The sequence below is a fragment of the Scyliorhinus torazame genome, chromosome 1, assembly GCF_047496885.1.
Source record: "Scyliorhinus torazame isolate Kashiwa2021f chromosome 1, sScyTor2.1, whole genome shotgun sequence".
Taxonomy (NCBI): Eukaryota; Metazoa; Chordata; class Chondrichthyes; order Carcharhiniformes; family Scyliorhinidae; genus Scyliorhinus; species Scyliorhinus torazame.
In genome coordinates this window covers 335127000-335143218 of record NC_092707.1, presented here as the reverse complement: position 1 = coordinate 335143218, position 16219 = coordinate 335127000, and the positions used below count along the sequence as shown (strand labels likewise).

Below are 16219 nucleotides of genomic sequence, written 5' to 3'. Positions count from 1 at the left end.
ATAATTTGGAGTCCGGTGCAGCTGGGTAAGTTAGAGCTTTTATGATTTGAAAAGTCTAGCGGTCAGGAGGAGTACTTTCTGATGGTCTTCCCAAAAATCCCGTTCGTCTGGAAGAAACACCTCATGCACTCCGCATATTGGTTCCAGTCATCCAGACCTACATCAAAGGCTTCCAATTTCCTGAATAGTGGCATCCTGAACTGTTATATCCCTACGTTCCGGGCAGTAAATTTGCCAGGTGGCTAGGCGGTTCCTCGAGCAAATCCAGAGTTTCCTTTATTCCTGGTCGCCAGTTTAGTAACTTGAGGAAGCCAGTGGTAAGAAAACAGAGGTTTATTTAACTATTTACAATATTCTGCTGAAGGCAGCAACTTGCTCCCAGTACAGTCCTTGCTGGGAGAACTAACCACATCAGGCCTGCTTTGGGCCGGCTTTTCTGTTAGTTTGTAATGTGCCCAGCTGGGTGACCTCCGCCCTCTATCTGGGAAGCTCGTACTCCATGAGTCCTACAGGGAGACCGACAATAGTTTCCCCATGGTCCTCGTAGGGGTTATAACAGTGATGAATGTCAAATCTACAAGATGGAAGCACAACATCCTACTACGTAAGGGATGCTGTGAATATATTTTTCAGCAAAGAAATCAAGCTATAAAAGACTACATGAGACTGTTAAGGTGTTCAGTTTAATTATAAAAGTTGATTGTCAATCTCATTTAGAAAATAATGTTAAAGATTGGAACAGTTATATTGATATAAAGGCATTTTTTTAAAGAAAGTGGGATGTTACGTCGTTAGAATATTCATAAAGAGCTAGGAACTAATTGCGATGTGAATATATGTCCTGGAGTGTTACATTCACTGTTACACTGCAGCCATGTGCTAACTAACAATGTATCAATCTATCAGCCATGTGGAGAGATGTTAGAAATACATTTAAAGTTTTGAGTCTAAGGTGCATTTATTTCTAATTTATGAAAATCAGAAGATGTAACAAAGAACTTCCTCCATATGTGTGTTTGCTTTTCTGGCTACTGCCGTGATTCCTGCTTCTCCCGCCACTTCAGCCTGCTGCAATTATTCCCTCCTTCCCCGAAGGTCCATGGATGGATTGTAGATGACAAAGAATATCCGTTGAAGAGATGACCACTCACCACTTTACCAGAGCCCCAGGCAGAGACACAGAGGTGATGCAGCCAAAGCCATCTCCTCACTAGGACAACCATTGAGCAGCCCATTGGGCTTCTCAAGTTGAAAGTCCCATGCCTGGACCGATTGGGGAAACGCACTACAATACCATACCACACGGGTCTTGCTCTTTGTGATGGTCAACTGTGCTCTCCATACAATGGCCTTCTGGAAAGATGTGCACCCAGACCACAGTGAGGTCCTGGTAGCGGTCAGATCATCGATAGAAGAGGAAGAACAGGATGTGGAAGACGAGGAAGAAAAGGACGAGGAGTGGGAAAATGTGGAACATCAAGGTGCTCCAACAGCAGGGGGAGGTGGCCAGGCATGGCACAGGGTCCCAAGTGTCTCATCGGGATCCTGTGAGTGTCATGGACCATCTTATTCAGGAACATTTCATCTGAGCCCCTGTGTCCCAGAATGAAGGGCATGGTATGGAACACACTCTGAAGAGCCTGCGCTGACACATTAAAACTTTCGCCGCACTATTGAAAGAAACATATCTGCCCATAGAATTTCCCATTACTGTTGAAAAACCCATGATCTACTTCGCCACCTGAGTCCTCTTTGTTTTGTCCTACCAGGACAAAGGAATCTCTTATATGTGCCTTTAATTACCATTATCTACATGGTGCTCAGAAAGAAAAACAATGCACAGTTACAGCAAGAAGACATCCTAGTGACTCACACATTGCTCCACATAATGCGGTGGCCTCTGTACTTGGCGACTTCAATGCAGTCTTCCCCTTTTGGTCACAGAGGTGAAGGAAACTTGTCACATGTCACAGCTTGTGCCTGAGGTTCGTTTGCCATTTGTCTTCATCATGGGGGGAAACTACAGAGGCAGTTGTATCTGCATCATTGTGGGGACAGCTTCCATCACTGACTCCTGCTGAGCAAATGGTCCCACAATCAAAAGGGCTAAAGAGGCTAAGGATGATGGAGATGGCCTTTGAGGGGTGGACACCCTCATCCTCTTTGCTGACATCCTCAGCCCTTGGCAGGTGCTCCAGATAACTGGGAGCACCAGTTGGGGCAACATTGGCATCCCCTCCAAAATTCATTGTACCACCAGTCTGTGCCCATGCTTCCACACTGCCTCAGGGAATTCTGACATGTGGGAACCATAAAACAGAAGTTGTAGGAGCATAAGTAGGCCATTTGGCCCATCGAGACTGCTCTGCTATTCAATGGGATTGTAACTGATCTGGTACAATAATCCTCAACGCCATTTTGCTTTATCCCCATAACTCTTAATTCCCTTACTGATTAAAAATGTTGCTACCTCAGGCTTGAATATACTTAGTGACCCAGCCTCTGCAGCACTCTATGTTGAAGAATTCCATAGATTCACTCCCTTCTAAGAGAAGAAATTCCTCTTCATCACTATTTTAAAAGGGCCACTCCCTTCTAAGAGAAGAAATTCCTCTTCATCAATATTTTAAAGGGGCTACTCATTACTCTGAGATGATCTGGTCCTCGCCTCTCTCACAAGGGGAATACCTCTTGGCAACTACCCTGTGAAGCCCTTTGAGAATCCTGGGGGGGATTCTCTGATCTTGAGGCTTAGTGTTGACGCCGTTGGAAACGCCGTCGCGTTTCTCGACGCCGTCAACATGACCTCAGGATCAGCAATTCTGGCCCCTACAGGGGGCCAGCACGGCACTGGAGCGGCCCACGCCGCTCCAGCTGCTGATCCAGGCGCCAACTGGGCGCCGCGGGGTCTGCGCATGCGCAGTGGCTCACTTCTCCGCGCCGACCCTGACGCAACATGGCGTAAGGCTGAAAGGGACCGGCACGGAAGAAAGGGGGCCCCGATCGCAGGCCAGGCCACAACGGAGGCCCCCCCACAGGCCCCCCCGGACCCTTCCACGCCGAGGTCCCGCCGGCTGAGAGCAGGTGTGAAGGGCCCTGGCGGGACTCGGGTCTTTTGCGATGGCTGCTCGGCCCATCCGACCACGCCGTCGCCAATGGCGCCGATTCCCCGCTCTCCGGAGAATCGCGTCCCGGCGTCGGGGCAGCATGGCACGATTTGCGCCGGTCACGGGGATTCTCCAAGCCAACCCCGTGCTGAGAGAATCCCGACCCTATATGTCTCAATAAAGTCAACTCTCATTCTCCTAAACTCTGAAGAATACAGGCCCAACCTACTCAACCTACTCAACCTCTCCTCGTAAGAAAATCCCTCCATACCCGGGATCAACGCAGTGAACCACCTCTGAACTGCCTGCAATGCCAGTATATCTTTCCTTAGATAAGGGTACCAAAACTGTTCACATATGTGAACAAATCTGTTTCTGCTGGTCTAGGTGAAGCCCCTTCATCAATGACTGTGGAGGCCCTGGATCAAGGCCCAGCGAGTAAAGCTGTGTTTGCCCTTACTCCTCTGATAAGGACTGGCCACAGCTGTTTCTGCTTCTGGCATCTTCTCTTATTCACAATCTTATCCACAAATGCCATGCTCTTCAACCAGTCCTAGCCTACCTAAACCCACCGAGATCATAATATATGCACTGTTGTGTGGTACACATATAAAGTATAACAGTGCTTCTTCAGAATCTATCTTGTCATGTTGCACCATGCATGGCGAGGGCGAGGTTCTCGTGGGGTGAATGAATCTCCCTGTAGGAAATACAGAAGAGATCATGAGGACTAGTCATGGAGAACAGAAGCATCTGCTGTGCTGAGATTTTCCAATGCAGCTCAGTGTTCAGTATGCTATCGGATGGGATGGAATATAATGAGCACATTACCCTGTTTAATTACCATCTCCACTGTGAATGCCCATTATGCTGAAACCGAGTTCCTAATGATCTAGCTTCTATCCTTCATTACAATGACAATCTGAAATTATTGTATCCCTCCAGCTGTCTTGGCCTTTCTTGGGCATAAGGAATCCTTTGTCCTCTAAGGATTAAAGGGTGTGATGCTGCCCTTAATGGCCATTGGTTCCTGGTCAAATTGTTGGAAGGTGCATGTTTGTTTGCTGGAAGTTTCTCAACAGCACTAGGGCTCAGGCCACTCTGAGGGGTCAGTTAAGTGGTCTGTGTTCTCATGTTCAGAAGCAGTATTTGCCTTGAAATCTTCAGCTGGAGTGTCTACTAGAGGGTGAACACCGAGCAGCCTCCCCCTGGGGTTAAGAGTAGCACTCAACTTGCCAGAGTGTATCAGGTCATTAAATCCAGATTCTTCTCGCAACACTTCTGCAACGTTGTCCATCCATACCTGCTGGTCTTCACCTGCCATCCTCTTGGTAGAGGACTTCCCGTCTCCACACCTCCAGTATCACCTCCAGATCCACGTCTGAAAACAGACGAACAAATAAAATACTGCCATGCTCTGATCTGCTATGCCCTTTAATCAATCCTCTATTCATGTTTAGAAAATACCTTAAATCCCATTAACCTCATGCAACAAACGTTTGTGTGGCAGCTCATTGAATAACTTTTGGAAATCCAAATATACTTCATCCAGTTGTTCCCCTTTATCAACCCTGGTCGTTACAGCCTCAAAAATCTCTACTAGATTTGTCGAGCACACTTTCCTAAAACCGTGTCAACTCTACCTAATATTATGATAAGAAGTCTTACAACACCAGGTTAAAGTCCAACAGGTTTGTTTCCAATCACTAGCTTTCGGAGCACTGCTCCTTCCTCAGGTGAATGGAGCAGTGCTCCGAAAGCTAATGATTTGAAACAAACCTGTTGGACTTTAACCTGGTGTTGCAAGACTTCTTACTGTGCTCACCCCAGTTCAACGCCGGCATCTCCGTATCATAATATTATGATGATTTAGGTGTTACCGCTACCTCAGTAATGGATTCCAGCATTTTCTGATGATTGATGCTAACAGGCCTGTCGTTCCTTTTTTTTACTCTCTCCCTCCTGCCTTGAATAATGGTGTTATGTTCCTTAACTTCCAACCCACTGAACAATCTTGGAATCTCTGGATGTTTGGAAGTTTATAACCAAGGCATCCATTATCTTTGTAGCTATCTATTTTAGAAACTAAGGATGTAGATCATCAAGTCCTGGAGAACTGTCGGCTTTCAGTCCCATTAATTTCTCCAATGCTTTTTCTTTACTAATATTAATTCCCATAATTTCATGACTATCGTTGGACTCTTGGTTTACCACTTTTTCCAATTATTTTGTCTTCTACTTTGAAAACAGACACAAAAGGCTAAAAATTGTCCTGCACAACTTTTTGTGTGTGGGGATCACAATTGACGACCTGCCCACACGGTTGAGGTGAATGTAGGCAGCATACAAATTTGGTGCCGCCTCCTCATTTATCTGATTGTAGCTTTGGTCTGAATGGGGCCCATGCTGCCGGCTGCTAGAATGGTCAGCAGAGAACTGAGCATATGCTAGAAGTACGGGAAAGCATCCAGCATTCTCTCCTTAAAGATAGTCTCTCTTCTTTAAGGGAAATTCACAGAATTACAACAGGCTGCTGCCTCATACTTTTGCTGCAAAATTCTAAACCCGAGAATTGGCAAGGCGGGCAGTGGCTGCAGGGTCACTAATGCCCCTTTTCAGGCCTTAGTGATGGAGTGGACAAGAGACAAGATGCTATGATTCCATAATGGGGGTGTGCGTCGATCACCCTTAGAAGGGATTGGAACTAAGTGATCAGGGAGGTTGATTCCCAGTGAATTGGACCCAATGACCTGACAGCAATGCCACATGATGTCTAATGATCTCACGTGGGTGATGAAGGTGAGTGAATGCATCTCCTACCCAGCACAGCACTCACTTCTCATACTACTGAAAGCACCACATCTTCATCATTCGCCTGTCAGAATTCCCTGGCACTTGGAATTCACATCTAACACCCAGATACTCCACTCACATTCAAATACATTCCAGTAATGCTGGCCTTGCAACTCAGCTCCTGCTGCTTCGACATATATCCAGTTATTCAGCTAGGGCTGATGCAATATCCAAATAGAGTACGACACAATCACTGACATTATGTTCTCTCTTGCAGGACAATTTGGCACACAATAGAAGGGAGCCAAGCAGAACCACTAGGGGACATCTCCTGAGTCCAACTGAGGAAATGATTCTCAATATAATAGCACCAACCAAACCCATGGCATTTGGCATTGCAGAGAACATTCAGAATGGCGTTCCTGTCTTATGCCCCTTCTAAACTCCTGGTTCATCTACATCGTGCTATGTGGTACAACGAGCAAGCTTCCTACCAACGACCCTTTCTCTTCTGATTTTCTGCTTTCATACATCCAAGAACTACTTGGCCAGCTGAGAGGAGGAGCGAGAGAAACAGCACAGCACTTGGTCTGACACTCTCGACCACCAGCTCAGATAATGGCATTGCACAGACAGTCTAATATAGAGTTGTAATCTGTGTGCGGTGAATCACCAGGCACCAATATTTTGCACCCTCATTGGAGAAAGGATAGATTGTGTGCCAGCACTTTGGAGGGTGAAGTAATAGACAAGTTCAGTTGCAGAGGATTCAGATGAGAACATTAATGGGTGGCAAACAGGAGAACACTGAGAGACATGTATGGGTGGAAGTCAGAAACAAGAAAGGAGCAGCCACTTTATTAGGAGTTTTCTATAGACCCCCAATAGCAGCAGAGAGATGGAGAAACCGATTGGGCGGCTGATCGTGGAAAGGTGCAGAAGTAACAGTTGTTGTCATGGGTGACTTCAACTTCCCTAATATTGACTGGAACCTCCATACTGCAAATGGTTTGGATGGAGCAGATTTTGTCGGGTGTGTACAGGAAGTACTCCTGACTCAATATGTAGATAGGCCAATTAGGGGGGAGACCATATTGGATTTGGTGCTTGGCAACGAACCAGGCCAGGTGTCAGATGTCTCAGTGGGAGAGCATTTCGGTGACAGTATCTACAACTCCTTGACCTTTACCATAGCCATGGAGAGGGATAGGAACAGACAGTATGGGAAGATATTTAATTGGGGGAGGGGAAATTATACTGCTGTTAGACAGGAGCTGAGGAGCATAAAGTGGGAACAGTTGTTCTTGGGAAAATGTGCAACAGAAATGCAGGGGTTGTTTAAGGAGCACTTGCTGCGAGCGCTGGATAGTTTTGTCCCACTGAGACGAGGAAGGAATGGTAAGGTGAAGGAGCCTTGGATGACAAGAGAAGTGGAGCTTCTAGTCAAGAGGAAGAAGGAAGCTTACGGAAGGTTGAGGAAGCAAGGATCTGGCACGGCTCTAGAGGGTTACAAGGTAGCCAGGAAGGAACTCAAAAATGGACTTAGGAAAGCTAGAAGGGGGCATGAAAAAGCCCTGGTGGGAAGGATTAGTGAAAATCCCAAGGCGTTCTACACTTATGTGAGAAGTAAGAGGATGATCAGAGTGAGAGTAGGGCTGATCAGGGATAGTGGAGGGAACTTGTGCCCAGAGTCTGAGGTGATGGGAGAGGCTCTAAATGAATATTTTGCTTCAGTATTTATGATAAAGAGGGACCTTGTTGCTCATGAGAACAGCATGAACCAGGTTAATAGACTCGAACAGGTCGATATTAAGGAGGAAGAGGTGCCAGAAATTTTAAAAAGCATCAGGATAGATAAGCCCCCTGGGCCTGACGGGATATACCCAAGGTTACTACGGGAAGCAAGGGAGGAGATTGCTGCACCGTTGGCGATGATCTTTGCGTCCTCACTCTCCACTGGAGTAGTACCGGATGATTGGAGGGTGACGAATGTTGTTCCCCTGTTCAAGAAAGGGAATAAGGAAATCCCTGGGAATTACAGACCAGTCAGTTTTACGTCTGTGATGAGCAAAATACTGGAAAGGATGCTGAGAGATAGGATTTATGATTATTTATTGTTGAAATCTACCATGCGGTTTAAGTGTAGTCTCGTATACACTTTTAACTCAGTAGAAATTTAAGCTACATGTCTCGGGTGTGAAATGAAATCTTTTATTGTGTCTATTGATTATAATTGAGAGTTTGAAATCTTCTTGTGGTTACAATCAAATGTTCTCAAGAAAGTCCCTGCAGAAGGCTTTAAGAGATATAATTAACTTTGTGGTTTACAAACAAATTGAACTTTCAAAAATACAGTAATGGTTTCTTACTCAAAGCAAACTGCTTGCGCAGACTTAAGAGTTAGAGTGAAAATATGAAAATGCAAAATAAGGATAGCGAGTAGTTAGATAAAAGGTATAGAGTGATCCCGGAATGGAAAATGGCTGCCCGGACCTCCATCTTTAAGGACAATGTTATCAGTCTGACTCCATCTGTCCCTACCCTGTAATGTGCTGATTGGCTTGGATGAGTCTCAAATTTATTTGATTGAATGGTTAGTTGTCAATCATCAATGTGCAACACAGCTGTGAATATGTTGCATCTTTGGATGTTTGGTGTGTATTGGAATGTGACTTACACTTTTAATCAGATCTGGTTTCTACTGGTTTTTGCTGACTGCTATACTTATTCACATTTTGAACAATGGCAGATTAATTTTATTCATGTTAACTTATTGTGACCTTCATTGAATTGTTTAATTCGCTTCGAGTTAGACCGTAGATGTTTCAAATGTTTCAAATCCCTGCTTTCATTATTGCAAGCTATATACTTTATAATCTGAAATTGTGTTTGCAGTCTTATGATGGAGTTCATTTTAAAAAGTGAATTTTGACATGGGCTTTTGTATTTACATTAAAATGGCTAAATCAATGACCCTTTTATCTATCAGAAATAGCTGGTTCCCTTTATTTAGAAAAACATAGTTTGATTAAAGATAGTCAGCATGGCTTTGTGAGGGGCAAGTCATGCCTCACAAGCCTCATTGAATTCTTTGAGGATGTGACGAGACACATGGATGAAGGTCAGGCAGTGGATGTGGTGTATATGGATTTCAGTAAGGCATTTGATATGGTTCCCCATGGTAGGCTCATTCAGAAAGTTAGGGGGCATGGGATATGGAAAATTTGGCTGTCTGGATACAGAATTGGCTGGCCAAAAGAAGACAGCGAGTGGCAGGTGATTGAAAGTATTCCGTCAGGAGGTCGGTTACCAGTGGTGTCCCACAGGGATCTGTTCTAGGACCTCTGCTCTTTGTGGTTTTTATAAATGACTTGGATGAGGAAGTGGAAGGGTGGGTTAGTAAGTTTACCGATGACACGAAGGTTGGTGGAGTTGTAGATAGTGTTGAGGGTTGTTGCAGGTTATAACAGGACATTGACAAGATGCAGAGCTGGGCTGAGAAGTGGCAGATGGAGCTCAACCTAGATAAATGTGGTGATTCATTTTGGAAGGTCAAATTTGAATGCTGAATACAGGGTTAAAGGCAGGATTCTTGGAAGTGTGGAGGAACTGAGGGATCTTGGGGTCCACATACATAGATCCCTCAAAGTTGCCACCCAGGTTTATAGGGTTGTTAAGAAGGCGTATGGTGTGTTGGCTTTCATTAACAGGGGGATTGAGTTTAAGAGCCGGGAGGTTTTGCTGCAGCTTTATAAAACCCTAGTTAGACCTCACTTGGAATATTGTGTCCAGTTCTGGTCGCCTCGTTGTAGGAAGGATATGGACGCTTTGGAGAGGGTGCAGATGAGATTTACCAGGATGCTGCCTGGACTGGAGGCATGTCTTATGAAGAATGTTTGAGGGAGCTCGGGCTTTTCTCACTGGAGCGAAGAAGGCAGAGAGGTGACTTGATAGAGGTGTACAAGGTGATGAGAGGCATGGATAGAGTGGATAGCCAGAGACTTTTCCCCAGGGCGGAAATGGCTGTCACGAGGGGACATAATTTTAAGGTGATTGGAGGAAGGTATAGGGGAGATGTCAGAGATAGGTTCTTTACACAGAGAGTGGTGGGTGCGTGGAATGCACTGCCAGCAGAGGTGGTGGAGTCAGAGTCATTAGGGACATCTAAGCGACTCTTGGCCAGGCACATGGACAGCAGTAAATTGAAGGGGTGTAGATTAGGTTGATCTTAGATTAGGATAAATGGTCGGCACAACATTGTGTGCCGAAGGGTCTGTACTGTGCTGTATTGTTCTATGTTCTATGTTCTCTGTGCACCGAGATGTTGGCTGCATTGGTAAACATGCCGAACAACCTCCTGTCATTATCAAGGAGCACGGAGAAGTCTGGCTGCAGTTTGACAGAAAGCATTGTGCCAAGCTATCCTCTCTACAGCTGCTTGCAGACCCTGACACACTGCAACTGCTGCACCCAAATCTGTTGTAATCTTTGTGTGGGCTGGTCACTAAATCCTCTGCCTTCACTGTGAGAATGCAGGAAGACTCCCTGCCAAATCCAGGAATTCACCAGAGTACTTCCAATAAATTGCAATAGCACAAGTTCTTCTAAATGACCAGTCCTGCAAGTTGGGTGCCAGCCCTTTAAATAATAGAGGTGCTGGGCCCCGTTACAGCCGAACGCTTGTCATGTAATGAGTGACAAGCAAATTTGTGCATAAGACCTGCATGGTTCAAACTTGGATGTTAAGCATCATATCAGCTGGTAAGGCTGAGTGATGTAACGACAATATTAGGGCAGATGATTCCAGCACTTGCAGAAGATGCCCATGCGAGCACCCTTCTCAGCATGAGATGCAGCATTGGCCACATTGGAAGCACAGTGCAAAGCAATAGGGAGACATTTGGTTTCTGTAGCACAGTCTCCAGCAGTGCTGCGGACCAAATTTCACACCTTCAATATGTGTTAAACCTTTCTGCCATTTCCTTATTATGTATAAAGACAAAACTAGTACATCATAGCTGGGCATGTGCTGATCTGAGAGTGGACTGGATAAGCAGAAACAACTTATTCCATATGATAGGGAAGACCTGGAAAACATTGAGAATGTGGAGTTTGGAAAGGTGCTTAAAACTTCTGGTGGTGTGATATCAACGGTATATTTTATATTGTGAATGTTGTCTATATATTTTCATGATACAACAGTGAGTAATAATAGTTGTCACGACAACACATTGTTCAAGTAGATAAGTGTGCTTATGTGCACAGAAAAACTCCATCTGTTCTCTTCATAAAATAAGAATTGATCTACAGGACACCAGTTACATAAGCCCAATTGTCACCCCCACCCCACCCACATGTATCCACACTACGATTTTGAGAAGAAATCAAAAGATGAGACATTGAGTAGCTGTGGTTGTTGATCAGAAGTAGGTATTGAACAGTGGAGTTATAGCATGCTGATTATCCCACCTGAACTTCATGGGAATCTAATTAGACCTCTTTGCCATGGAGACTAGGCCAACATAAGGTCCAATTTGACCAGATGCTTTTTAACATGCATTGCATAATGGTGAATCATCTTATTCATTTGGATAAATGTGAAGTTAACGTGTGAACTTACAGTAACAACAATAGCAATCTCAAGTGTTGACCTTCATTGTTGCATATGGACAGTAGGAGCATCTTTCAAGAATAGTATCATTGTTGCGCAAGTTGACTTCAAGGACAATTGTAGGTAAACAAGAGAGAAAACATGAAGACATCATCGATATCCACTATGCTGTGTTCATGCAAAATAACTTGTATCATGAAGAGTTGCTCCCATGTGCCATCCACCACCCATCCCATCGCATCTGCCCCCACCAAGTCATGCATAAAGTAGCACGCGAACAAGCAATTCACGGTTTTGGTGTCTTTCTATTTTCATGTATCGCTGAATAAGTAACAATGCTCCACTGGATGAGACTGCAGTATTCCAAAGAGGAGGTCTCTGGTGCTGATATAGAGTTAGTCACAAATGCAGATAGTGACAGTTATGTATCCCATGCAATCAAACACCAGTTCTACACCATGAGCTTTAAGACCACTTTGCAACAGAGAGACATTCACAACACACAATACACCTCCACTACAGCACAATTGAATAACATGCATTCACTTGTAATTCTTTCACTGTGCAATGAATAAAGCATGTTCTAATAAGAAAACAAAATAGCAAATCCTGAACTGTTTGATGAGTCCCTGTGAATTTAATGAACACTTATCTGGTTAGTTTAAGACTTTTCATGCACTGCTCCTCTATCAAAGTAGTTAATGCATCTGTTCCCTGGGCAGGTAGCCTCCTTATTGTGCCATCTATATGCTCTCTATTTCTCAGATTGCTTTTTCTTTTCCCTCTTGTGGTTCACTGTAGTACGCCCTACCAATGACCACCATATTCCTATATTTTGACAAGTCTTTTTCTCTGCTCACTCAATACTTATCTGAAACCAACATTAAGAAATCAGATTATCTGGTCATTATCGCAATGATGTTTGAAGGATCTTGCTGCGTACATTTGTGGACTGCTTTCTCTCCTACATTAGAAAAGTACTTCAGTAGAACCCGATTGCCTGTAAAACATTTAGGTTATGAAGGGTTCTACATAAATGCAAATTCTTTCTTTACTTCTATAATTTTCATTTCTATCACTGCTGTGCTGTTTCTCTGAAATTTTCCCTTTCCTTTCCTTTAAATAACTGGCCAGGACTTTCCACATTTGTGGAGTTACACTTCATCTTCAATGGTGCCACAATGATGCATTTGTGGCCTGAGTTGAATTTTCTGGGTGAGAGCTTTGTGATATTGGCATAATGGCTCCTGAAAAGATTCTGCTACATTCCTGAAAGCCAGCAGGAGCCCTGTGCAAAATCCAGACCATCATGAAAACGGTTTGTTTCCTTTGACATTACCCAGCTTTTACTTCTGCCTGCTTGATTGAAAATTATTGGGGGCAGCATGGTGGTGCAGTAGGTTAGCCCTACTGCCTCACGTCGCTGAGGTCCCAGGTTCGATCCCGGCTCTGGGTCACTGTCTGTGTGGAGTTTGCACATTCTCCCCGTGTTTGCGTGGGTTTCGCCCCCACAACACAAAGATGTACAGGATAGGTGGATTGGCCATGCTAAATTGCCCCTTAATTGGAAAAAATGAATTGGGTACTCAAAATTTTTTTTTTAAAGAAAATTATTAAACAGCAAAATAGCTGATTGGCCCTGTGTAAGTTTAATTGGAAAGACTGGGTGGGATTCGTCGATTCCTCAGTCATGTGTTTTTCGACAACGCGCCGTTTACTGGTGGCGGGATTTCCCCATTGTAACCACTGACGCCGCGGGGAACCTCACGGGAATGGGTGTGCTGCCGGCAAAAAAGTGAATTGCAACGACCGGAAAATTCCAGCCATTATTTTTTGAGATGATTAAGTTTCCACAAAACTTCAAAAGCAGGGACACTATGTATAGCCTGATTAAAATACAATAGTCGCACATAAGTTTAACAAATAGAAATTCTGAACAACAGAAAATGTTGGACACAATTCAATTTTTTCAAAGTCTTTGATGTATTCTAACCATAAACTAATCTTGTTGATTTTTTTCCCCCAAAGGTATGAAGTGCGTTCTGAAGCTTGCACAATCCTTGGTTGTGCTTCCAGTGAATGGGCCTCAGTACGAACTCTGGAAGCTCCACCTACCATGCAACCCAGGCCTGTCATTGAATTGCAGACTGATGTAAAAGGAATCCAGTCAATGTTTTTAATATCATGGACCATGCCCAAAATGCCCAATGGTCAGATATTGTACTATGAACTGTACAGAAGAAAAGTAACACACCCATCAATTATTACAGAGTTGGCACTTGTTTACAATGGTTCCTCTACATTATTTCACGATAAAATGTTACTTCCTTATACGGAATATGAATATCAGGTGAGAAACACTTTTTTTTATCAGTTACATCACTATATAAAACTTGACTCCAAATATTTTTTATGTTGCATTTTTATGTGTCTTATTAAATAGTAGTCAAAGCATGGTCATCTACAATCTAAGAGCAGGTGCCTCGAACTCCTAGGAAGTAGAGGAATCCAATGAACTAAACCAAGGTCAGACACACAAAAGTTAATCATCTCCTTCAAAAGTTTGATTATAGAAATTACCATCCAAATACATACCCAGATTCTCAAAGACCTATCTGAGGAATTATCTTCCTTGACACATTGATTTTAGCATTGTCTGCCATTTTGTTTCATTTGTTCTAAAGTGCAAAGTACAAACCATTATTCCTCTTCACGGGAAGGAATTAAGATTGACCATCAGAACTACAGTTTAGTATTCCTTTTATGATTGTGTTGTAGCTCATAGTAAACATAGAAAATGAGAAAATGTTGCGAAATCTTAATCTCAGCAACATGGGGCAGAATTCTGCAATCCCGGCAGCCGGTTCACAGCCCATAAAATACCCTGGACATCCTTCCTGTCACTCTCCCACCCACACCTGACCGGTCTACAATTTTAAGTGGGGCAAATGAGGCCTAGGGGGACTCACTCACACTCCTCCAAATTAAGGCCCTTCAATGGCCAATTATTGCTCAAGTTACCTTTTAATATTTACTAAAATACAACAGGCAGGCTGCCAATTATTACCTAGCATGTTATGGGGGACAGCTCGTGGGTGGCAGGGAGTTGGTGGATTGGGAACCTTAGTATCTTATGTGCTCCCAACTCCAAAAATATGTCCCACAGAGGGCCACAAAATCCTGCCCCTGGAGTCCAAAGTCATTACCTAAGGAAGTACATACTTGTCCTAGAGGGAGTGCAATAGAAAGATAGACTTTTATTTATCACCTTTCATGATCACAGCTTGTCCAAGGAGCTTTATACTCAATAAAGTATATTCGACGTGTAGTCAATGTTGTAATGTTGGACATGCTATAACCAATTTTCACACAGCAAGTGACAAAGTGACAATGACCAGGTAATGTTTGTTTTCCAAGACGTTGCTTGAAGGACACATATTGGGCAACGTTTCAAGGATAACTACCCTGCGTTTCGATGAACTAGTGCCATGGAATTGTTTGCATCTGCCTGCGAGGACAAGAGGACCCTTGGTTTAATGTTTCATCTGAAAGATGAAGGTTCACTGGACTGTTTTCTGGAATAAGGGAATTGTCCTATGAAAATAGATTGAGTAGACTCGGCTGGTATTCCCTGGGGTTTAGAAGAATGAGAGGTGATCTAATTGAAATATAAAACCTTTGAGGGACTGTTATAGGTAGAGGTTGAGAAAAGATTTTCCCTGGCTCAGGAATCTAGAGCACAGGGTCACAGTCTCAGAATGAGGAGTCGGCCAATTAGGACTGAGATGATGGGCTGGATTCTCTGGTCGTCGACCCCAAAATCATGTTCAGCGAATGGCCGGAGAATCACATTTCCTGACCAAATCTGAGGCGGCGCCGTTTGGCGATGCTCCGCCCCCTCCAAAGTGGCATACTCGCAGAGTACCGACCATTGCCTGAGGCCCGCCCCCCCAATGCTCCGCCCCCTCCAAAGCGGCGTACTCGCAGAATACCGACCATTGCCTGAGGCCCGCCCCCCCAATGCTCCGCCCCCTCCAAAGTGGCATACTCGCAGAGTACCGACCATTGCCTGAGGCCCGCCCCCCCAATGCTCCGCCCCCTCCAAAGCGGCGTACTCGCAGAATACCGACCATTGCCTGAGGCCCCCCCCCCAATGCTCTGCCCCCGACCGGCCGAGTTCACGATGGCACGGGACACGTGTGGTCTCATCCATCGGGAACTCAGTGTGGCGGCTACGAACTCAGTCCAGCGCCGCGACAGTTGGGGGGGGCCGATCTGTGGGCAGGAGGGGACATTATTCGGGGCTGGGGGCACTGTGATGGGGTGGTCTGGGGCTCGTGAGCCGGCCAAAGGGGGGGACTATTTCGCGGGCCGGGTCCACAAGGGGCATCTGCATTGAAGCACGCCATTGCCGCTGATGAGCGCATGCACGGCCACGGACCCGGCAATTCTGCGGGGTGCATCGGCAGCTCGAGCCGGGTGTGCTATGCTGCCGTCCTGCTAGCCCCCAGCAAAACGGGGATACGGTGGCCGTTTTGCCCCAGTTTTTCTGGCGTAAAACACCACCGTTCCCACACTGGCATTGGGATATAGCACCAGAATCGGAGAATCCAGCCCAAGATGTTTCTTCTCTTGAAGTGTTGTCAATCTTTGGAATTCTCCGCCCCAGAGAGCTATGGAAGTTTAGTCATTGGATATATTCAAGACA

At 44.9% G+C, this 16219-nt stretch overlaps 1 protein-coding gene across 1 annotated transcript in view; it reads left to right on the top strand.

The window, feature by feature from the left end:
* Window positions 1-16219, top strand: part of ush2a (Usher syndrome 2A (autosomal recessive, mild)) — a 1730413-nt gene that overhangs the window by 1574105 nt on the left and 140089 nt on the right. Inside the window, exon 66 of the mRNA XM_072506478.1 lies at window positions 13540-13861. Coding sequence (XP_072362579.1) covers window positions 13540-13861 — 322 coding nt within the window. The remainder of the gene's footprint in view (window positions 1-13539; window positions 13862-16219) is intronic.